At 39.6% G+C, this 24,894-nt stretch overlaps 1 protein-coding gene across 10 annotated transcripts in view; it reads left to right on the top strand.

Annotated features, from left to right (window-relative positions):
* Positions 1–24,894, top strand: part of ITPR2 (inositol 1,4,5-trisphosphate receptor type 2) — a 273,831-nt gene that overhangs the window by 97,852 nt on the left and 151,085 nt on the right. For all 10 annotated transcript variants that reach the window (XM_068655998.1, XM_068655985.1, XM_068655992.1 and 7 more), the window contains 5 exons: positions 11,752–11,945; positions 14,492–14,624; positions 15,547–15,604; positions 17,153–17,318; positions 21,988–22,161. In XM_068655998.1, the coding sequence (XP_068512099.1) occupies positions 11,752–11,945; positions 14,492–14,624; positions 15,547–15,604; positions 17,153–17,318; positions 21,988–22,161 (725 nt within the window). The remainder of the gene's footprint in view (positions 1–11,751; positions 11,946–14,491; positions 14,625–15,546; positions 15,605–17,152; positions 17,319–21,987; positions 22,162–24,894) is intronic.

The following is a 24,894-nucleotide window of genomic DNA, read 5'->3' as shown; positions in this document are numbered from 1 at the left end:
TCTATAACTTGCAAAATTCATTATGTTGATCTTATTTAAATAAGTAAAAATTAGGTGAGATCATATCTGTTCCGAGACTGATGAATTAATGGTATAAATAAATATGCTTAAATTTTACCAAATGCTAGGAACCTGATGCTGTGACTTTAATGTAGGAAATTGCTACAGAATACCAGCTTGGGCTCTGTATATTTTAATTTTCATCACTATCTTACTGTAAAATTACATAGTTTGATATTAAATGGATACTTAGCAGCAGTATTTCAAGAATAATTATGCCTGTTCAGAAATGCAGGTTCTAGGACAAATGACCAGCGAAGAGGAATGACCAAATAGAAAAGTCATTTTACTACTATTCTGCAGCTCTAGTAGATCCAAGGTCTATAGAAGTTAAGAACTTTGGGTAGGACCTGTTTATTTTACATGATGGGTCTTGCATTTTAGTTTTGTTAAAAAATATTTATTTCTGAGGGGTACTCAGTGCTGTGTATTTGAGGACAGACAGTATGTCCTCGCTTTCCATTATTGACATCAGTTTGTTCCAGGCCAATAACAGCAAAAGCTTCCTGTGTCCAATTCCCATAATGTGGAGTTGTATCAAACTGGTGAGCTTGTCTCTTTCCTGTTTTGCCACCGTTCGACATCATGAAATCTATGGTAAAGATTTTAAGAACGGATAAAAATCTATTAAGGGTGAAGGGGAAGGACGAGGCTGGACTTGTCTGTGGGAAGTATCTTAGAGCTGTGCATCCCAAAATTGAAACAGCCAAATTCACAACCAGCAATCTGAAGTTTTCTTCCTTACTTAATACTTAGTCCTTAAACAGACTCACTTATTATAGTAAAACTACTTACTATGTAAGGAAGTATATACAAGTGTTCAACTGTTAAAGCAAATCTGAAAAATGGGATGTGTTACTAAGTTTAGTGGAAGGTTTCGTGCAACGAAGGTTTGGTTATCTTGAGGAAAAAGGTTAATTTTTTTTATCCTCTTAAATTTTGAGTCATATTGATGGCTGAGGTAGTCCTTGGTGTTGGGTGCAAATTTCTCTATGTTGGTTCTGCAAAGATAATGAAAAGACCCTTTACATTATTTTTTATATTTTAACTTGCTGCCTTTAAAAATCTTGATTTTAACCATCTGCTACCTTACCCAGAATTAAATCAGTGTGCATGTGGTCATGTGGTTTTCAGGTGTGACCTTGTTTGATGAGGACAGACTGGGGAAAATTGACTAGAAACATTTGTGAGATAGGATACTGGAAAAAGAAAAGAAGTGTGTTTTTGGAATGCTTCTTACCTAGCTTGTATCCTAAAAATAAATTGACTTGGAAATGTTGCAGCTAGCTTCAGTTTTCAATCAGAGTATTGTAACTTTAAATATATATTTTTTTATTATTGGAACCTTTTTTTTTTTTCCTTTAAGATTTTGAAAAATCTGGGGTTTACAAAATATGCTACCTGTATCCTGAAGAGATATTTTTTGTTTAAGTGAGGACTTAATAGTGCTGTCTTTCTGGTACCTTTCAAGAACATTATAATCTCTTACAGTTTTAATTAAAAGTTAAAGTAGTTGCTTTTCTAATAAGTGCACCCTGCTGTATCATTCTAAAGTCAGGAGCCAATCTGCCTTGTCCGATACTGGTTATTTATTCTCTCTGAATTAAAATGCGCATCTTTCTCTCTAAGTGATTGATCTTTCGAATAGCTGATTTTAGTCAAACCACATAGCCACAGCATGTCAGGTCTGAAAGACCTCGCATGGTAGCATTAACAGGCAAGCTACATGTTTGCCATGCAGCTCAGCTTTATTTAGTTAGCATTATTTGTAAATGATAATAATGACATGCAAAGAATACATTTATGAACTTAAGTTGCATTGTCTTGAGATGCAATTCCCAATGCTGGGCACCAACTTTAAAAAGCTGTCAGTGGGATAAACTTGGGTTATCTGCAGAGTAGGAGCTCTTCACAAATAGCTAGAATTTTCCATCAGCAGTAAGGATCTTCCAGTTCCCTTTTCTTCCACAGAGGAAGTATATGCTCAGTCTGTCTGACAAATAGGTCTAAAACCTACGTATAATATGTTCCAATTCCTCTTGTCACATGAAGTATGTTTTTCGTGACTGGCTCAACAGATGCCCCATTTTACCTGTTCAAGCCAGTAACCAAACATCTCTGCTCCTTCACACTGTTTAGATCTTTAATTCAGTAGCACCTCTCTCCTATAGTCTGAAGGGAGTAAAGGGTAAATGTGTGTCCATAGATGACCCAAGATCTTGAAACACTTCTTTAAAATGTATCTGGAGAAGCCTGACCCCTATGTCACGCTGCAAGCTTTGTTTCTTTGTTGTGATGTAAAGAATTTGACCCTGGCAAAAATGACTCTCTCCTGAAGACTTCAGGAGTGGTGAGCTACCATCTCTCTGCAAAGGAGTGCTTGCATATCAATGTGTCAGGGAACTACAGTCTAGTCTTCTGCCATTTTGGTTCATCTGGTTAGTCTGCTTAGTCTCTAGGCTGCAAGTAGAGTGCATAGTGCTTAAAAGCACTGTTTTACTGGTTTTCAAAAGTAGTGAGATACTACTGGAAAGAACAGTGTTTGAGAACAAGGTTGGACCTGCCATTTCTTCTGTGTCTGTGAGCCTTCTGTACCAAGAAGGACCAGATATCATCCAGGTCTATTAGAAAATAATACATTGTTTCTCAGCCTTGCATCTGTGTCTGTTAGCTGCTCTTTTCACTAGTTAGGAATTTGAAATACCTTCTTTAGGCATACTTTGATTAGCAGAGCTAATGAGGCAGTGACTGGCTGGCAAACTGGAGCAATAATTTATGCCAACAATTAAAAAAAAGGTGGGGAGGGCTAGATAAGAAATAAGTTTTAACCCTTAGGAAAGCTAGCTGTGTTAGTCACAGATGTCTGCAGTGAAACAACTGCCATTCAGTGCAGGGTATTATCAGACCAAAGGGGAAGTCAGTCTGAGAGTTTAATTCTCTGGCATGGACCATTTCTCTTTTCTCTTTATTTCTTTACTCATCATGAGACCTGTGCATTAATGTGATTCTAGAGATGATTGCTCTTCTAGGAATCAATACCTGCTTCATAGATTTAACTCAACTAGTAGGCTTGATTCCCATGATGCTTTTTACTATCAAAGCCAGTGTGCTGATATATGTTTTTTTTTTTTCCCATCTTTCCTTCCTGTACTGTTTGTGGCAAGAAAGCTGTATTTTTGACACTGCTTTGTGGTTTTGGGGATAGGCAACATCAGAAGAATGTCAGAAGAAGGTGAGGTTTAGAGTTTCTAGGTGGTGGTGAGTTTGCATGGAAAAAGGGAGAGCTTGTGGATATGCTGTAGTTAACTGGAGGTTGGGATGGCCAGATTGATTTGGGTGTGGATAGCAAATGTATGTGCATTGCATACTGTTACTTTTTTTTCTTTTTTTTTTTCCTCATTAGTTCTGAGGGCTGTATAAACTGCAGAAGTGGCCTCACCTTTTGCCCTTAATGTAATGCATTAGGTTTTCTGTGAGACTCACCTGAGGTCAGCTAGTTGTTGAGCAATGAAAAACTGCCTAATGAAGAAATAAAGTGTTATTCTTGGCCTGTTTATGGTAGGTTCTGCAGTCTTTATGAGCAAGTTCTGTACAAAACCTGTAAAAATTAATACCTCTTTTGCAAACAGAGCTATAAGGCGTAATGCCTCTGGCAAATAATATATAGCTCTGAAGAGATTGAAATAAAATAAGTTCCTTTAGGTACTGAAGTGTTGTTATTATATGTCTTAAAAATGGCTATAACTTTTCACATGGAAAAATTAAATTGCATGAAACCAAATCAACAAAAGCAAAGAACTGCAGAGGTAAAGCTGCCACTGGATGTTTAATTTAGCCCTTGGTAACTAGGCAGTGCTGCAATATGGTCCTCTGCCAGAGGATCCCCAAAGACTGGCAATGTTGCATGCTTTAAGATGGCACTGAAGCTTTTTAAAAGGTTATGTTGGAGGAGTAGTGTAGGTCTCACTGAAATCCACAGAGTCAAGGCCATTTGGGGTCAGGACTCATGTCTGCAGTCATTTGGAAAGTGACTTGCTGTTGCAAGTACAGTCTTAAAACCCGCTTGAACATGCCAGTGCTGAGGCATGGCTTGATACAAGGTCAGCTTTGCTGAGAGCTGATTTTGATGATGGTAAAAGTCTTGGACTTTCAGCAGCCTGTCATTTGTCTCCTACTGTAGCAGTGAGCTTGGAAGCTGGTATAAAGCTTCATCAGAGCACTGGAAAACTTCAGTTTTGACACATCAGGGGCTACAGCTGGTAAAAGTTAACTTAAAGGGGAAAAATGAGAGTGGCTGAGGAGCGCTAAGAAAGATTTGGGACTTCATGGGGTTGCATATGGGGAAGGAGGCCTGAAAGGCTGTGGTGAAAGCAGTGGGCCTGGTAGGAAGGGGAGATAAGTATATTGATATCTGTGAGGAAACAACAGCAATAGGTGCGGTCAGTCCAGCAGTGGCATTTCTGGGTGTTGGTAGGTGCTAACGGGCCTCAGGATGTAGGTACTGAGGGGTTCTGAGTGTGCCCTTCTGATGCTGTTGTTTTTCCTCTCTTTCCCCCCTAGCAGTGTTGAAGGCACAGGAGACTGACTAGGGGGAAGGCCAGATTCCTTTATCTTGCTATACAAGGCTTGGCCTCTAAATGACTAGTATTCTGTGAGGGAGAAAAGTTTATTTTATTTTATTTTATTTTATTTTATTTTATTTTATTTTATTTTATTTTATTTTATTTTATTTTATTTTATTTTATTTTATTTTATTTTATTTTATTTTATTTTATTTTATTTTATTTTATTTTATTTTAATTTTTTATTGGGGAATGATGGTGGTGGATAACAGCTGATGCAGAGATCCTAACTTTTAAATTACCTTAAATATAGCTCAGCTGTGTTTCCTGTCTAGATTTTCCTTAGAACCTAGGAACAACTTTCCTTGATCAAGACTGGGGGAGATAGGGCTCCTTTCCCACCAGCTGAGGTGCTTGGGAGGGATGTGAGAAGGTTGCTTAAGATTCTTGCAGTCCTGTAGAATATTTTGGGAAGTGGGAGGAGGCTTACACTTCATGGAAGTAAACCAGTAAAACCTCTAATAAAGTAGTTTGTGTAGCTGCCAGTGCATCATACAGATGCAACTGATGTTGCTTTGTATCTAGGGATTCAAGCCACATCTGAACATTAGCCCAAGGCTTCCTTTGGGAATGATAGGGAAGGCAGGAGGAACTGAGGCTGGCCATCTGCTCAGTTTGTTAAGGAAAAATGGCTTTCAAAGTCTACTGTCTCTCTTGATTTCTTTGCTATTAAGAGCTAATACAACCTGTGGGAATGCTTTGTTCTAGAAATGGATAATCCCAGAGTTCAGAAGAGAAGTAGCTTCAAAGAGCTATGAGAAAACATGTGGGGGTCGTAGGCAGTTTGTTATTCACTGTAGTCCTTCAGCCTCTGCATTTATTTGTTTCAGGAGTTAATGTTTTTTGTACTAGCACATGCTCTCTGGTTTGTGTCGTCCTACATGGGAACTGAAGTGTTTTCTAGGAGGTATTTGGAAGAAGTTGAAGCATTTGGTCATTCATCTGGTCTTACTCAAATGATGCTCCGGTTTGATGAGACCGGAGAGTTGTTTTTATGACTTCATAATTGCAGAGATAAAGAGAAAAAGGCCTAATTTTTGCAAAACATATAGTTTGTCTCCTTTTTCTGCCCCTATGTATATATGCAAGATTGGACAATGTGTTGGGCGGGTTAACAGAAGAGTTTTTGGAGCATTGGACGCATGTAAATTTATCATTATCTGGTCATTAAGTACCAGATTTTCTGAAAAACCCATTATATGTTGTCTCCTATTTGAAGAACCTATGGTATGTCAGCTCTTACTTAGTTATCTCGTTTCTAGAAGCATTAAGCATCTAGCTTCTCCACTCCCTAATGGGGGTGTTAGGTGTTAGAATAGTTCTGAAAACACAGAAATGTTTCACATTTCTGAGCAGGAAGATGAGCACTGTGGAAAGCTGAGCAGAAAATGGCTGAACAGTTTTCCAAATTGAATTATAGGAATCTATCTTTCCTCTTATCTATACTGAGGAAGACTGAGCAATGTTAGTAAGAGCAGACTGTCCCTGTGTGACATGTAGAGACCAGGTCAGGTGCATATAGTTAATTTTTAAATAAGCAAGGCTGCAAGTCACTGGTGTCTTCGGGATATCTGTGAAGTAGGAGGCTACTCACAGTAAGATTATTTGCCAGCCTTTTAGGCAGTCCATTGTTTATACACATTCAGCTACTGCATGGTTCTCTGTACTGTTTGTGAAATACCTTATATGCTGTACATACCTGTCCACTAAGAACAAATTGAGGATGCTGCGTAGCAATTGGCTAGGAGCAGTTTTAAGAAAAGGTATTAATTGCTACCTGTCTTTGGCAGTTGTTTTCCTTTCTAAATATGGTATTTTGTCACTTACCATCCATGCTGTATTCCATAGCAGATTGTTGTTTACTTTTATATTTTGCTTTTAGAATTTTTGCAACCAGTAAATGACTTCTCAAGAAAGTATATTTATGTAGAAAATGAAGTGTCAAATTATCCACTATTTCGATTACTTGGGAGGTTGTTATTTTTTCCCCATAATTGACTCCTCTGAAAAGTCTTTTTTTCTCTGAGAGGCCGCTGTGTTGTCAATCGTGCCAAATTGTATGAGATTATGTGCTACAGTTTTATGACAGAAACTGATATTCATTAGGAAGTTGTGATCACTGTAATAAAAAGTAATGAAAGGAGATTCATGGTTGTCTTTTCAGAACATGACAAGCATTCTCTTCTTTCCTCTTATTTCAGTGTCTGTCAGTCTGTAGGTCCTTCAAATTACCACTTGTGTGTACAGTAATTTCAGTCTTTGATTGGCAAACCTTGTGAGACTATATTCAGGCATTTCTAATTGGTTCTACTGCTTATGGAAGGTTCTTGATAACTAACTTGTCTTGGTAGGGGAAAGAGCAGAGAGGAAGAATTGGGGAGAGGGAGGGAAAATTGCAAAAGAGAAGATTTGTGGGAATTCCACTGAGCTCTTTTCCTCTGTTGGTCAAAGTCACAGCTCTGAGCACTTTTTGCAGTGGTTTGCTGATGAGATTAGCTGTTGGCTGTCCAAACTAGCTCATTCCCACAGTGCAGTGTCTATTCTCTCCCTCTTTTCAGGCATGTATAAGTGTGACCTTACATTACAGAAGTGTAATTACAAGTGTCACCTTGACCTTACAGAAGTCAACAAACGAGGGACGTCAGCAAGATAAGGGTGGCAACATGATATAAAGTCACAGTTCAGACTTCTCGTTTCATCTCTAGCATAAAGTATACACAAAAGTAATCAGGGTTCACAACTATTTTGCTCTGTGTTAATTTTAGCTTGGTTAACTAGCTGAGGCAGTAAGTTATTCTTTCTTAGGACATTAGTATGCAGGAAGCACTCTGGAGCTGGAACTGAGATCAGAGCTCTGTTGTTTTAGTCATACATACTGAGAACTTAAATCTCTTTTGTTGATCAACATATTTTGTATTGCATTGTTGCAGGTTTATCTGACATGCAGTCAGTCACTTGTTAAGCCACAATAACCTTTCTGTATGTCTTACCCTAGAGACTCATACCCTTTCCTGCTGAGATAACTGTATTAAAGCCAAGAGAACACAAAAGTATGTCAAGAAGGAACAAGTCACTAGTGAGAGTGCTGCTGGCCCCTGATGTTTGTGAGTGATGGATTTAAATCCATGTGTGATGTGATCTAGACTTCCAAGGCAGGACAGATGCACTGAGTGACATAAATGTTGATCTACTGGGGGAACTTTTGGAAGAGAAGCTGTTACCCACTCTTTATGTACATGAATGATCCTTGTGGCTTCTTTCAAATAATAGAGCAATTCCTCCCATTGTGGGGATATAGACAGCTGCCTCATTTCCATGTGCAAATGTGCTGATTGACTGCTGTGTACTTTAAGAGATGGCTACATTTCATCAGAACACTACAAAACATAGTTGATGAATTTCTTGAAAATTATGATAAATTGTTCCAGTTGCCATATTATTTGCACCCTGGGAATATTCTTCCCAAGCCAGTTAATTAAAAATAATAATTGTCAGTATCATATAGTTGCTAGAAATTTTTCCAAGGTAGATTTACCCATAATGCCTTGTTTCACTGATTGACAGAAATAAAGCACTATGGAGTCACTGCTCACTTCAGGTGTGGATATTAAACTGGATTAAGTAGACTTTTCTCTCACTAAAATCCTTTCCTATGCATTAATGAAATACAATTTGAAATGGCAGTATTAGTAAGTACCACCTTAACCCTCCTGTGCTTTTCTGCCTTTAGCTGTTTAGATGAGTCACTGGAGGTCAATAGTCATGGGGTGTGGTGGACAGAGGTTTTATCCTTGTTACAGATTCTCTTATAAAGCTCCTTCACAGCTACCACTCACAGGTTTGTCTTTTACCATTGATGTTCTGCTGATACAGGGAAAAGGCAGCAGTCATCTCATTTCTTTTTGTTTCCTGAATGCTTTAATAGGCTTCATAGTCCCATTAGCTGAGTACATCCCAGTCTTCATTCTATCAGGCCTCTCAGTATCCATTTTAAAGATGGAGAGAGAGTATTCTCCTAATTTATGGAAGTGGTCCTGAAATGCAGGGAGACTAATTTCTTGGTCACAGAGGGAGCTGAATCCCATCACAATGTTTCCTATCTTCTCTGGTGCCTGTTCAGCATCCCAGTGATGGCTGTCAAATATGCAGGATGTATGTTCCAGGCAAATCCCAGCTTGCTTTCTTCAAGAACATGAGCTTAAGATAACTTAAGATATTGACCAGAGAGCAGTGATTATTCCCTACCCTATAAAGAGAGGGAGTCATGGACCAAGGTGAGAATGAGTAAATGTTATGACTGGGTCTTAGGACTGGACTTAAGCAGGACTTGTGGAAGAATCAGTGTCAATACCTATATTTGCTTTATGCTGTTGTTAGCAGTTAGAAGAACTTTCTGTGCTTGCCTAATGTGAGGATTTAGCCCTTAGTTTGACTTGTAACTTTTGTTTCCTAACATCATGCAAAGCCAGAAATACATCTTTTCCCTTTGTAGGGACTTCAGGTATTTTTTTCAAAAGACCAATTCACACTGATTGCACACCAGACTGGATGCTGAATGGGACCTCAAACATGACACTGATCTGCCTCATTTACTTTGAAAAAGCAAATTCTCTGTATGTTTCCTTTTAAAGTAAGGGTTAAAGGCATCCTCTTTACTGCATGCAGTACTTGAGCTCTGTGGCGTGAAGAAAGAAGAGCATAAGAGGAGGATATTGCTAATAAAATAAAATATAGCTTTGGCTTTTTACAGCAGATTATCTAGGAAGAGCATTTCTGCAATGTGAGTAAAACTTGGCAGCTGCATGTTGATTAAAATGTACAAAAGACATACAAGAACAATTCAGGTTTACCTCAACAAAGCTACATCTCCTCCATTCTCTGTTTACTTTTAGTGTAGTCTAGGTCTTGGCACTGTTTCTGCAAAGAAGTGCTATCATTTGCTTCCTTTTCTCCATTCGTTCAGATCTGTGCTTTGCAAGAAAGAAAACTAATTCATGTAGGTATGTAACATGATATTCTCATTCATACTTCTCCCTGCCTTTGCAAGAAGATAATCATTGATTCCTTGGGATGCTTTTCCTATTGAAATTCACTATAGGGAAAGACCAGTATAACCTATAGGAATAAATGGTATCTCTTTTTTGAGTTTGCTGAACTGGCATCATCGATAGGTACCATTGCAACTAGACTAAACTAAAGGTTTTTTCCAAATGAGTGTAATTTTTTTTGTATGTGTAACTTACAAAGGATACTGTCATTACAGATAATAGTTTAACTTTCAGGACAACCTTCTGTACCGAACCATCTCTTGGGACTTTTTTGAAGGGTATGGTTACGTAAGTGGGAGTGAATGGGGAAAGACTCTAAACTCTCTCTTCTCCTAAATGAGTTCATGTAAGTTGGGACATCGAGGTGCTTGAGACAGTCCAGAGAAGGGCAAGGAAGCTGGTGAGGGGAATGGAGAACAAGTCTTATGAGGAGCAGCTGGGATTGGTCAGCCTGGAGAAGAGGAGGCTCAGGGACGACCTTATTGCTCTCTATAGGTACCATAAAGGAGGCTGTAGCGAGATGGGGGTTGGTCTATTCTCCCATGTGCCTGGCAACAGTGTGAGGGGGAACGGGCTAAAGTTGTACCAGGGGAGATTTAGGTTGGATATTAGGAAGAACTTCTTTACTGAAAGGGTTGTTAGGCATTGGAATGGGCTGCCCAGGGAAGTGGTTGAGTCACCAACCAACCCTGGAGGTCTTTAAAAGACATTTAGATGTAGAGCTTAGTGGTATGGTTTAGTGGAGGACTTGTTAGTGTTAAGTCAGAGGTTGGACTAGGTGATCTTGGAGGTCTCTTCCAACCTAGATGATTCTGTGATTTTGTGAAGTTGAGGGGAATGACTGTTCTGTGAGCCAAATAATTATTTATCATTTCTGTTATTCAGTTATTAAAACAAACAAACCGACATCCAAAACCTCAGACTCCAACCTCACACATGTAAGTACAGAGACATAAATCACACACATAAATGCCAATGTATATGGATTTACAAACTGTCCAGGTGGTCAGTGTGTATAATGGGATTAATCATATTTATCATGAGCTTCAGCAAGCCTAAGCATGCATAGGAATGTTTCCTATTCAGCTTGTTATGTAGAGATACATGTGTACATACACCCAGCATCAGCTCCAGACTTTGTTGAGATGCTTCTGCCCTATTTGTTACTCATTCACATACAGTAGAAGGCCAGCAACCCTGTGAAGATGCATCAGTCTTTCTCCTGCCAGTTTTTTTAGTTGTCTTTGGATTGTGGACTGTCATCTGGACAATGTACAGAGATTAATCAGTCTTTCACAGCCTCAAATCTCTACTCTCTGTTAGCATGACATATATGAAACTTGAGCTTTTGCAGTGCCAAAAGCATCTTTACCATGAACCTTTTTCTATGATCAATCATTAAGGGGAAGATATCAATCAGAGTAGGCATGGAAAATTAACTCCTCCTATGTGTCTGCAAAGCAAAGTCATAAATTACAGCAGTGGAAGATAGAAATGAAATAACAGTAAATGTTCTCTGTAAAAAAAAAAAAAAAAGTTTTCTAACAATAAACATAGTCAAGAAGTGGAATAGCTCATTTAGGAATGCTGTAAAAGTTGAGATATTTATCATTTAAATATTCTTAAAAACAGGTTAAACAGTCCTCTTTCAGAAGTTTTCTTAGATCTAAATAATATGCCTTTAGATGAAGGATTGAATTACGTGAACTACCGAGATTCCTTTTGCTCTGCTTTTTACAATTTCTTGTAACAAAGCTGTGGAAAGCTTTTGGTATCTTTTCCATCTGTTGACCTTGTAAGCAATGATTCCCTGGAAAATTGGTGAAGAAAATTTTCACAAAACCACTAGGTAATTTGAGTGAATCCATTCCCCTGATTTTTGATGAGGAATTGAGGACTTGTTTTTCAATAGGCCAATTAAGACTGTTTAGGCATTTGACAACACGGTTGCATGTGTCATATATATCTTTGCAAGAAAGCTTCACTGATGGTAAATATATATGTATGTGTTTTATACATAGGAAACAATGTTATGAGGACCATCCATGGTGTAGGAGAGATGATGACCCAAATGGTACTGAGCAGAGGATCTATATTTCCCCTCAGTGCCCCTGATGTACAGCCAAGCATTCACCCAAGCAAGCAAGCCAGCACCTCAGAGAGTGAAGATGTGATTGTAATGGACACCAAATTGAAAATCATTGAGATTTTGCAGGTAATAATGATTGATGGAGTATTGAATAACAATTCTTTTGCACTTATTTATTTATTCACTTAGTGGCAGGTTCTGTTACCCACATTCTTGCTATTTACTGATCTGTTCATTGAGTAAATTACGCTTTGATACGAGGAAGAAAATTTCTCTGTGTGAATTATGGTACAGTTGTGGTCCTCACTGTGTTACATTTAACTTGAAGGATCTAGGTGCTGTAGAAACTCCATTGCTATAAATGTGAAGAGGCAGAACTTGTACATTAAGCTACCTCTCTAATGTTTTCTAAAGACAGCATTCCTGTTCCAGTCTCATTACCACTCATTTTACACTGTGGTAACTTATTTGACTTTAATATTGACTCCACCTTTGCATTAGTTTGGTGAAGGGCAGAATTGGACATAGACCCACTGAACTCAGGCAAGGCCACACAATTTGGAAGTCCTTTTCAGATTTCCACTGTTAGCAGCCCACAGACTATTCTCCTAGCTGAACTGACAAGCTGTATGACACTAGTGTGCCTCCTGAGATAGAATTTCCACTTTGTGCTATTAGTAAGTAAAGTGGCACACATATGTTCTGCATATCAAATCCCAGTTCCTGCAATACTTATGCACTGATGGAATTTTTCAGTGTTTTCTGTAAATTCTGCTCATCTGTCACTTTTGAATGATTTCGTTTGTTCCGAATGCTTATAAATTATTTAGATTACCTTAATTACTTGTCATCTGAAAGGCTATCAGTTGTTAGATTATCCTCAATACTGCATATGTTACTTTCAGAGCTGCTTTAGTTTAAGGCTTTTGGGGGAGAAAGAAGTGTTCTGAAGTGATGTCACCTAAAGAATACCATTCATGTATATTTCTCATTTTCATTTGATTTGGTAACTGTAGGTGTTTCTCTCCATGCTGTCATGCTCTACTGGTTGATACACAGATGAATGATTCCAGGACACCAACCTCTTCCTGTGCATTCTCTGTTTGCTCAATGGAAAGAGAATCACGTTTTGTTTCAGCCTTTCATCTTTCACAGCACATTCAGTGTGAGAGCTCCCAGGACTGGAGAGTAATCCTGTGTTGTTGCTTTATCGTTGGTTTGTTAGTTATGGTTTAGTTACATAGTCAAATTACTGCAGATTAGCAAGTTGTCATGTTGGGTGAACCCAGGTATATATGCTTATATATGACCTTAGTTCACAAGTAATGCAGAGTAATTCAGTTTAATTTAAAATGCGATGAAGAAGGATTAACTAAAATCATGTTACCTTTCATTATTGCACTATTACCCTAAAAGGCAAGTAAGAATATTTTAGATTTATTGCGTTGTCATGCATAGCTAGTAAAATGGTGATTAAAACTACTCTATTCTAAGAAATATTTCAGTTTATAGTAATTGGATTCTCAATATATCCTCTTGTTCCTTTAAGTAAAATTGTATTTTTACTTAACAGTTTCTATTCTGCTATCAGCCAGAATTAAACAGACAGCCTGATAGACGTGACTACATGTGGACTGGAGAAATGTGTATTTTTAAAAATCTTGCTGCTACAGTGACAGGGTAACTTGACTGTGGAATCTAAATAAACATGCCTTTTTTCCCTTTTGTTAGAAATTTTAAAGAAAAAATGTTGTTTATTAAACTGACATTTTATTTGCTTTTAGATGGCATAGTCCTAGTTACCCTAGTGAAATCTTACAACAGTATTCAGGGTCTGGGAGGTTGTATGATTTTAGTTAGAGATCAAAGAAACAGGCTGCCACCATTTGTTTAGTCATCACTTGCCACCTGAGTCTTGGTAACTTAATGTGCGTGATTTCTTCCCTGCTGCATGTGAAACATGTTAAATAATTGCAAACCTCTTCATTGTATGCTTACATTTACTGTGGGCAAGGAGCATGTGCATGGGAAGTACTGAAGCTCAGTTGATGGGCAGTCAGTAGATAAAGTGTAGGATGTGTACCTCTCAGTCCTTCAGCTGGTACTAATGTCTGTAGCCAGGTTATTTTCCCCCCTTTTCCAATGTAAAAGCAGCACTTACAGGTTTGATTTAAGATTTTTCCTATGTGAGCTTCAGATTTCACAGCTGAAGACAGCAACAATTAAAAGAAAGCATCTGTCAGGCAGATGAGTGTGTGATCCTTGAGCATATCATCTTTACTCTCAACCCCACACCACTTCTTATCACTATTGCTTATTAGAAGCCTGGCTGAAATATGAAATAATCTGTTTCAACGTGGGTTTGGATGTACTGTTCTGGCTCGTAGGCAGCATGGACAAGGCAGTGTGCAGGAACCTCTGGACAAATAAGTCTGCTTCTTAGTATTCAGCAGATGACAGGGAAGTGTTCAATACATCCCAGGATGGTGGGAAGGAAGAAAGAAATCACAGCAAGCTGAAACAAATGTAGTGGATTTGTATTTCATAGTGGACATATTTATTTAAAATAATCATATATTCCTGTACATTCCACCACAAAAACAAACAAACAAACAAACCCTAACCTGTGTTATTACTTAGGAGAAGTCTTATTTTTAAATTTCTTCTTGTAGTTTATTCTCAGTGTTAGACTGGACTATAGAATATCCTACATGCTGTCTATCTATAAGAGAGAGTTTGGGGAAAACAATGAAAATGTCAATAGCTCTACAACGTCTCCACCTGACACACCAGGAATTCCCTCAGGTAAATGTTGCTATTGTGTTACAATGTAAAATAATTATGTGTAGACTATTACGTTGTTATAGATACTTTAGCAAGCAGTAAACTCAACTACACCAGAAGATGCATGTCACTTGAATTTGAAAAGCTCGTGAGAAAATGAAAATCTTAAGGAATTCCACAAAAAGATGCTTGCTGGTCTGTCATCCTCAAACTGAAATGTGATTCCTTTCTCCCATTGCGGCAATTCATTCTCTCATTTGTACTCTCCCCAAAACACTGGAAAATGACAATCATTTTGGACAAAATGGTTGTGAATGGATGAGGACTGCTTTAACTGAGGTGAATGTAGCATTGGAATGGCTTGGCTTTTCAGAGAGTGTTCTTGTGCATGCAGAGGTGCTTGAAAGACTGACAGCTGTATGTGTGATGAGCTACAGGTAGGGTAGAATTTAATTGGAGGTGCTGTGCAGCAATGGGGTGGTTAAAGAACATTGAAGTCTTAAGTAGTGAGGTATATTAAAGTTATTCTAAAGCAGAATAATGGTGTGGTAAATGATTTGGCTTATGATAAATATTCTGAAGTTCACGTATCTCATTTTGCTGCTTTATGGGGTTTGTCTGGTCTAACAAAAATGTAAAAGTTTCATATTCTATGTCATTTGTGATACAGCACCATGTAGCTCTAGTCCATCACTAGAATTTGGCTCTTCCTCGGTAGTAGTAAAACACAATTTAACCCTGTCCTCTGTCCTATTTCTTCCCTACTGTTCTGTTCCTTTTGTTTTTTCCTTGAATATACAGAGTTTTACTTAGTTGAGGAATGCAGTAAGACCTTCACTTTATAATATCCACTTTAAAGACAGAGTTCCTTTTCACAGTGCAGATATACAATGATCAGTATGTTAAAAAAATAAAATAAAATGTTATTTTAATTGTTTTCCAGCAATTGTTCCTGACATAGATGAGATTGCAGCTCAGGCTGAAACCATGTTTGCTGGCAGGTATATTCTCTGAAGTTTTACTTCCCTATATTCATCTATTTGTTCACTTTGATAATTATTATGGACAATGTCTCTTTATTCTATATGTGTTTTCATACCCGTTTCTCTTCCTTTGGTGGCTACTTATTACATAACCTATTTGTAGACAGAAATGTGCCAGAAGAGACCTGGATTTCAAACAAGCAAACAGCCCAGTGCATATGAGTGATTGACAGAATGCAATGATCTTCTTGATCATCTACAGTTGTAAGACAGTAGAAAGTTTTGCCTTGTTCCCAAAGGTAGTTGGGGAATGGTGTACAGGTGTATTGGGCTAAAACACGCTATTTATTTCTCTCTACAATGTCTCATATGGGTGCTTTTAAAGAAAGACCATTTTCTGGTGTAGCTTATGACTGTCATCCCAAATTTCTTGGATCTGGAGGGTATTGTTGACCCTCACTATTTCTTATTGATCACATGACCTGTTATCATTGCACCCTGTCCTTGACATTACTAAGAATGTAATGCCAACAGTGATCTATTTCATGTGACTCTGCAGATCAACTGTGGACTCACTTGCCATGATCTTCTGGACCACCAGAGGCCTGTAGATCACAAGTTATGCTTGCAGAGTCTTGGAAGTGGTTTCAGCTATGCTGTGAACAACAGCAGAAACAAAAAAAAAAAAAGTACAGAAAATATCCACACTGGAGAGTTACTAGCATTATCAATATATTGTTTTAACTTCGCTGGTACAATTTTATAATTATACCAGTAAAAATGATTCCCATTTAGACAAAGCCTTAGACTTCAAAGTTTTTCCTGGAACTAGGGAGAAAGATCTGCAAGATGGGATTTCTGATCTTTTCTCTCTGTCCCTTATGCGTTCTCAATCTTTACCAGTGAGAGCAATGCCTCCAGTCCTCTCCCTGAACTCCCATAATGTAAAACAACACATAGCCCCTGGCATCTGCATCTTTAAAATGAACAGAGAGACTGAATGTTTTCTTAGAAACATTATTTCTACTTTGATATGTTAAGTGTAAATCTGCCTTCTGTTACTCCAGATTATAAAAGAGGTTCCAGAAAAAAAGATGCTTTTGGCAATTCCTACAATTTTTTAGTTTATTTTTTCTTGAATGAAATTTTAATAGTAGCTGAAAAGGGAAGGAGTGAAAAGGATGGGGCCAAATAAATCTCTGATAAAATGCTGTTGCCTTCAGTTAGTTTGGACTGTGAATGAGCTTGGCACAATTTATCTGCAACATAAACGAATGTTTTTGCAATATGGATTTTAATCACAGTATTTGGAACATTTTATACATATTTACTTTATTTCCATTTTGTCCATTCTACTACAAGATTGCCAAAACAGCATCCAACCATACGATTGAAGTCCTTATAAAAAAACATTAAAGAGATGTTAATAATTTACATCCCACAGCATATTAGATTTGGTTTTAAGAGCTCTGTCAAATGAAGATTGTATGTGCAGGCATATTTATGTCAAAAGCTTTTACTTTAATTACTTTATTTGGTCATTTTTCCCCCCTATTTCTGTTGTAGAAAAGAAAAGAACGCAGTTCAGCTTGATGATGAAGGGGGCAGAACTTTTTTACGGGTCCTCATTCACCTTATCATGCACGACTACCCTCCTTTGCTCTCAGGTGCTCTGCATCTGCTCTTTAAGCACTTTAGCCAGAGAGCAGAAGTTCTGCAAGCATTTAAACAGGTACGGATGGGCATGGTATTATTTCGGGGAATTTTGAGGAAAGTATTTCCAAAGGCTGCTTTTCTTACCTGAATTGCTGTTTGTAGCTTGATAATGCTGAAAGGACTTTTAAGAAAAGTCATAGAATCACAGAATCATCTAGGTTGGAAGAGACCTCCAAGATCACCTAGTCCAACCTCTGACTTAACACTAACAAGTCCTCCACTAAACCATACCACTAAGCTCTACATCTAAATGTCTTTTAAAGACCTGCAGGGATGGTGACTCAACCACTTCCCTGGGCAGCCCATTCCAATGCCTAACAACCCTTTCAGTAAAGAAGTTCTTCCTAATATCCAACCTAAACCTCCCCTGGCACAACTTTAGCCCGTTCCCCTTCACACTGTTGCCAGGCACATGGGAGAATAGACCAACCCCCATCTTGCTACAGCCTCCTTTAAGGTACCTATAGAGAGCAATAAGGTCGTCCCTGAGCCTCTTCTTCTCCAGGCTGACAAATCCCAGCTGCTCCTCATAAGACTTGTTCTCCATTCCCCTCACCAGCTTCCTTGCCCTTCTCTGGACTGTCTCAAGCACCTTGATGTCCTTCTTGTAGTGAGGGGCCCAAAACTGAACACAGTACTCGAGGTGCAGCCTCACCAGAGCTGAATACAGGGGGACAATCACTTCCCTAGCCCTGCTGGCCACCCTGGTTCTTATACAAGCCAGGATGCTGTTGGCCTTCTTGGCCACCTGAGCACACTGCTGGCTCATATTCAGCTGACTATCAACCACTACTCCCAGGTCCTTCTCTTCCAGGCAGCTTTCCAACCACTCATCTCCCAGCCTGTAGCTCTGCTTGGGGTTGTTGCGCCCCAGGTGCAGGATCCGGCACTTGGCCTTGTTGAACTTCATACAGTTGGCCTCAGCCCATCAGTCCAGCCTATCCAGATCCTCCTGCAGAGCTTTCCTACCCTCGAGTAGATCGACACATGCACCTAACTTGGTGTTGTCTGCGAACTTACTGAGGGTGCACTCAATCCCCTCATCCAGATCATCGATAAAGATATTAAAGAGGACTGGCCTCAGTACTGAGCCCTGGGGGATGCCACTAGTGACTGGCCTCCAACTGGATTTGACTCCATTCACCACAACTCTTTGGGCCCGGCTATCCAGCCAGTTTTTAACACAATGAAGCGTATGCCAGTCCAAGCTGTGAGCAGCCAGTTTCTTGAGGATAATGCTGTGGGGAACAGTGTCAAAGGCCTTACTGAAGTCAAGGTAGACCACATCCACAGCCTTTTGCTAATCCACCCAACGTGTCACTTTATCAATAGAAGGAGATCAGGTTTGTCAAGCAGGACCTGCCTTTCATAAACCCATGCTGACTGGGCCTGATCGCCTGGTTGCCCTGCAAGTGCTGTGTGATGACACTCAAGATAATCTGCTCCATGAGTTTCCCTGGCTCTGAGGTCAAACTGACAGGCCTATAGTTCCCCGGGTCTACCCTTCGGCCCTTCTTGTAGATGGGCGTCACGTTTGCTAGCCAGCAGTTGACTGGGACTTTCTCTGATAGCCAGGACTGTTGATAAATGATGGTAAGCGGCTTGGCCAGCTCCTCTGCCAGTTCTCTCAGTACCCTTGGGTGGATCCCATCCAGCCCCATTGACTTGCAGACTTCCAAGTGCTGTAGCAGGTTGCCAAGTGCATGTAGCAGGTTGCCATTATCCTGGTGGATAACGAGGGCCACATTCTGCTCCCCATCCCCTTCCACCAGCCCAGGGTACTGGGTATCCAGAGAACAACTGGTTTTGCCGCTAAAGACTGAGGCAAAGAAGGCGTTAAGCACCTCAGCCTTTTCCTCATCTTTTGTAACTGTTTACCCCTGCATCCAGTAAAGGATGGAGATTCTCCTTAGTCCTCGTTTTTTTGTTGATGTGTGTATAAAAACATTTTTTGTTGTCTTTAATGGCAGTAGCCAGATTGAGCTCCAGGTGAGCTTTGGCCTTTCTAATTTTGTCCCTGCACTGCCTCACAACATTCTTATAGTCCTCCTGAGTGGCCCGCCCTCTTTTCCAAAGATTATTAACGCTCTTTTTTCTCTTAAGCTCAAGCCACAACTCTGTGTTCAGCCAGGCCGGTCTTCTTCCATGCTGGCTCATCTTTGGGCACATGGGGACAGACCACTCCTGCGCCACTAAGATTAACTTCTTGAAGAGCGCCCAGCCTTCCTGGACTCTTCTGCCCTTCAGAACCACCTCCTAAGGGACTCTGCCAAGCAGAGTCCTGAACAGCTCAAAGTCAACCCTACGGAAGTCCAAGACTGTGGTTTTACTGATCCCCCTCCCGACTTCACCAAGAATGGAGAACTCTACCATTTTGTGGTCACTCTGCCCAAGACAGCTCCTGACCACCACCACATCTCCCACCAGTCCTTCTCTGTTTTTGAAGAGAAGGTCTAGCAGGGCACCTCCCAGGGTAGGCTCACTAACCAGCTGTGTCAGGAAGCTCTCTTCCCACTCAACAGAAACCTCCTAGACTGCTTTCTCTGGGCTGTGTTGTGTTTCCAGGATATGTCAGGGAAGTTGAAGTCCCCCACAAGAACAAGCGCCGACGATTTCGCAGCTTCTGTCAGTCTCCTCATTCTGGTTTGGTGGTCTATAACAGACCCCCACCAGGATGTTTGCCTTGTTGGCCTTCCCACTGATCCTAACCCGCAGGGATTCAACCTTATCATTCCCAGCCTCAAGTTCCCCAACATCAAAACTCTCTCTGATATAGAGAGCCACACCACCACCCCTTCTGTGCTGCCAGTCCCTTCTGAAGAGCCTATAGCCAGACATTGCAGCACTCCAGTCATGAGAGTGGTCCCACCACGTTTCCCAATTAAGTCCCAATTAAGCAGAGATTTTCTTGTTGTTAGAGTTGAATATATGTGCTGGTGTATATTCTAGTTGTGCACCCGCTATTGAAAATGTATGTCGGTGGTGACATCTAGGACACACGTATCCCACAGTGAGACTTATTGTAGTGATCCTTCAGAGACTGAGATAGTAGCTTGTGTTCTGCAAACCATTTACCTGTGTCAGCAACAAGATTTTCCTGTCTTCAGGACTACCTAAGCTGTGTGTGAAGCTTTGTTGCTATAAATGCAATATTTTCAATTCTAGTTCTAATTCAGGCGTCCTTGCATTGTGCATGATACAGACACGCCCAAATAACAGAAAGTGAGTAATACAGCCAAGCCTGTTTTCAGCTTTTACTCTTTCTGGCTGATAATGTTCCATGTGCGTACTCCATGTGTCAGGGGATTAGTACTGGGAAATCTGATGTCATGGGGCTAGATGACAGAGACATCTCTGTTAAGTAACCCTATAATATATGTTGTTAAGACCATCTGATGCTTATTTCAGGAGTTTGCTAGCATGTTGTCTTATTGTTATGTAAGATGTGGAGGTTTCTCTTGTTTAAAAACAGATGAATGATAAAGACCTGGAAAGCTTTTGTTTAATTTTTAATTTTTTTTTTTTTTGCAATGTACTATAACAGCCTCTCACCTGGATTTTAAAGTTAGGCCTTGCTGGTTAAGGTGCATAAATAGCTTTTATTATGAGGTAATTTGAGAAGCTTTACATGTTTTCACGTAGGAAGGAGAAGGCTGATTGGCAAATACACAGAAAAGACTACAGAGACCATGAAATACGAGTATTTGTGGATGAACAGCATTCATAAATTCTGCAAAATAATGAATTGTACCGGACTAAGAGAAGATGATGAAAACTTAATGTTGCAAAATAGTTAATATTTGCCTGCAAGTGATTTTTAATTTCCCTATCAGTGTTCCTATCTGCGATGTGACTATACACTTTAAAATAAGTGTGAATTCTTAATAGTGCCTATTGATTTATTGTACAGATTGTTGTTACTTTGTTGGTACGTTATCTTAATTAATAATCTTGGGAGAACAAAGACCATTAGAAAGAAAGGAAATGTGTAAATCGTGCTAAATCAAGAACTAGAAATAATAATGAAAATAAAGAACAGATAATTTCAGCAGTACAAAAAATGAAAGTGAGATAAAGAGGCATCCACTCAGATGGTGAGAAACTGTCTGAACTTGAACATCAGTTTGTGAGCTATTCAGACAGGTTTTTTGATCTGCTCTAACAGTGCTAAAGGTACGATATTTATCAGTATTTGATTATGGTGATGTAGGTGATCATTGAAGTTGCTGGCCATTCTCACTTTTCTTTGGATGTCCTGATTCCTTGTCATATAATCTTTTTTCTTTTTTCCTTTTCTTATGAAGTACAATGCTGATTGGATAAGATATTTCTAATTGTGTTGTTTTAATACCATGAGGATCATAACCATAGCGTCAAAGCTAACTCTGCTGAGAGCTCAGGGGCTTGTATACATGTACTTGTGCTGAAAATGTTTTGCAGCATATTAAAGGAGGGAGAATGCTGTGAGTGTTACAGCTATCCTGCTTTGGGCAACCACAGCTCTGTTAAAGGTTTTTAGTGAATGGAGGCTAAAAAGACTGTTTGTGCCATGTTTCAGTTTCACAGGGAAGGTTGCAAAAAACATCTGAAAAGAGGGACTTAAAATGGAAACTGGCAAGCAAATTTCCCAGGTGTAAGTGCTGGTGCTAGTGCTACAATAGCTTTACAATTTACTGTATTTCCAGGTTCAGTTGCTGGTGTCTAATCAAGATGTTGATAACTACAAGCAAATCAAGGCTGATCTTGATCAGCTACGTCTGACTGTAGAAAAATCAGAACTGTGGGTTGAAAAAAACAGTACTTATGAGAGTGGAGATGTGGGCGATAATCAGACCAAAGCAGGAGAAGAGCCAATAGAGGTGAGTTTAAAGCCTTTGCTGCTAGAATTGTTTTGATATGAATGTGTAGTTTGATGAACAACTGCAAACTAGTGATCTGGTTAATCAATATAGCAAAAGCAAGAATAATTAGTATTCTGGCTGACCTTTAGGATTAGACAGAGTAGAAGATAAAACTTCTTTCACCAGTGTGGTGAATGTTCTCTCCTGCTCTTTTCACTAACTGCATTCTTATGTTACAAAGCTGTCTTCCTTAATGTCTCGCAAGCAAGACATAGTATATGGCATCACTCTGTAACCATGGAAGTCATCTAAGGATCACGTGTTGGCTGTTGTGTTGACTTGCTAGAAGAAAGAATAGGCAGTATTTGTTCCTACAGCTAGGAAAGACAAGCACAATCAAGCCCATGTTTTTCAAACATCATGAGTAAGCCTCACGTTAAGGGGTGTAGCTGATTAACCATTATGGGCCTGGTCAGATTCAGGGTACTGAACTATCACAATCACAGATTTCACCAATAACACATTAACCATTAGGGGTCCAGTTAGATTCACCAATAATGCATTAACTGTTAGAGGTCTGGTTGGATTCAGAACACTGAATTATCATGGTCACGGATTCACCAATAACATATAACCACCCTTACCCTAGTCACACTTAATGAGAGCTATAACAATGCAATCAAGTGTGATTTATTACAGCAACAGGTACTTTGGATTGCTGGCAATAGCGACTGTCTGCAAAAGCAAGCTAGCATGCATGAAATACACAGGTGTTACAGGTGCACAGCCTAGAAATTAATGCATTAAAAGGATCAAAGCCTCTAGAAAGATTTATCACCAAGTGTTCAAATCTCACCCAAAGGCGTCCCAATGGGGGGGAGAGGCTCAGCTCATCAACTGGTCCTAGGAGTCAGAGGGTCCTAAGGATGTTGTATTCCCTCAGGATAGCATCTTCCCTAACATCTTCCTCTCTCTTAGGCCAATTTATATTATTTTCTATCTTTTAGGTGGAGCTTGAGTGGCTCTAGTCAAGCATATCTTAGTTGTGATTGGTGAAAAGTTCTCCTATCTCCATTTAAAGTAATAGGCTCTGAGAAATTCAGAGCACATGCTCAGTGAGGGGTGGTCACACCTTGGAGGTGGGTAGCTTTTGGGATGGAGGTGTGTTTTGGTATTATAACGATTTTATAATGAGCAAAAAGTGCACTAGGGTACAGCATTTGTCAAAACATGACAGGTCCTTGGCTTAGGGTAGCAAAAAGTGCAGCTTATTGGTCTCGGTGTGCACAAGAACAATTGAGTCCTCACCTGGTTACAGAGCCTCGCCGTGGTGTCTCCACTCCACTCTATGCTCCGTACTGTTCCTTAGAGCTAGCACACCAGGTTTCCCCAGCGCGATAGCATCTAAGGTTGGAAGCCTGGGGAACGCTCAGGTAATGCAGCTATGCCCTACCCTGAAAGCCTCTTCAATGCTGTACATTTTCTTTAACATGTGAATGTTAGTTTTATTTTCCTAGTTATTCCAGGCAATTACACCACAGTATGAAGCAAGTGACTAGCTGCAAGCAGATAAATATCCCTGTAAGATCCCATGCGTTTTTGGAATGGGTCCTGAGTATTTGGTACTGATCATGATGAGCATTAGGTCCTTAGGAAACATGCTCCTTTAGTGTGTGCTGCTTATTTTATCTCAAACAATGTTGAAGTGTGCATAAGGGCTTCAATTACATTTCAGGACAATCGTATGTTAAGCGCACATTTTTGTCCTCATATTGCAAGATTAATGTAAGGATTAAAAAAAAAATCCTCTCTCTATATTTTTTTTGCCCTTGGGCTTTTGAATCTTTTTGGGTCATTTTTCGGGTCAAGGGCTAGAGACTTGTTTTTTTGTTTTGTTTTGTTTTTTAAATACAGTCACATGACTCCAGAAGTTTTAGGACAGTGGCCCTGTTCTTCTAAATAAAGTATCCACAACACAAGATTTTACAGCCATGCAAGATCATTTTGGTAGAAGTGGAGACCAGAATTACAGGAAAGAGTGTTAGGACTTAGGACAGACATGAACTAGACACTGCATAGCATTAGGAAGAAATGCTGAAATTGATCCCACATAACTGAGCCTTGCTTTGGAAAGGAAAAGTAGATAAAACCTGTTTGCTTGGGTGTCTCTAGTAAGGATGTTAAGAGTCTATGCATACCCTGGACTAAACAAAGTGTGGTCTTTACTGTCCTGTCACTGGTGGATGTGTTGGTAGTGTAGCACCAGAAACATAGAGTAGAAATATACACTCTCAGTAAAAGGACTCAAAGGTGAAACTGGAATACAGTCCAGTGAAACTTAACAGAACTTCCCACCTTCAAAATCTGGTAAGAAAGTTCAGAGAGGTTTCAAATGGTATAAACTTTAAGCTCCCTCAAGTGTTCAGTGTTCCTTGCTTGCCTTCTGTGCTGGTCTTTGGTAGATTGCCTTGCTCGTGGAAGTGTTTTAAACATCTCCTGAAGCAACATACCTTGGTTGAGATTTTGAACTGAAGCCTGCGAATGCTCCTCACTCCCCTGTTAAATAAATATAGCCCATGGAAGGCAGAACTGTGCTGCCTTGATGCAGATTATTTCCTCGCATTGTGCTGAATTGAATGAGACTATGTCAGCAGTGGGGAACTGCTCAGACTAAATGCTAGAACCTGGGTCTTTGTTTTTAGGCTGTTAAAACAAAACAATCTTAAAACTGCTGCAGAGTGATATCCTGGT

Source organism: Anas acuta, chromosome 1 (genome assembly GCF_963932015.1).
Source record: "Anas acuta chromosome 1, bAnaAcu1.1, whole genome shotgun sequence".
In the NCBI taxonomy this organism is placed as follows: domain Eukaryota; kingdom Metazoa; phylum Chordata; class Aves; order Anseriformes; family Anatidae; genus Anas; species Anas acuta.
The sequence above is the reverse complement of the archived record's forward strand: the minus strand, read 5'-3'. Positions and strand labels throughout refer to the sequence as shown.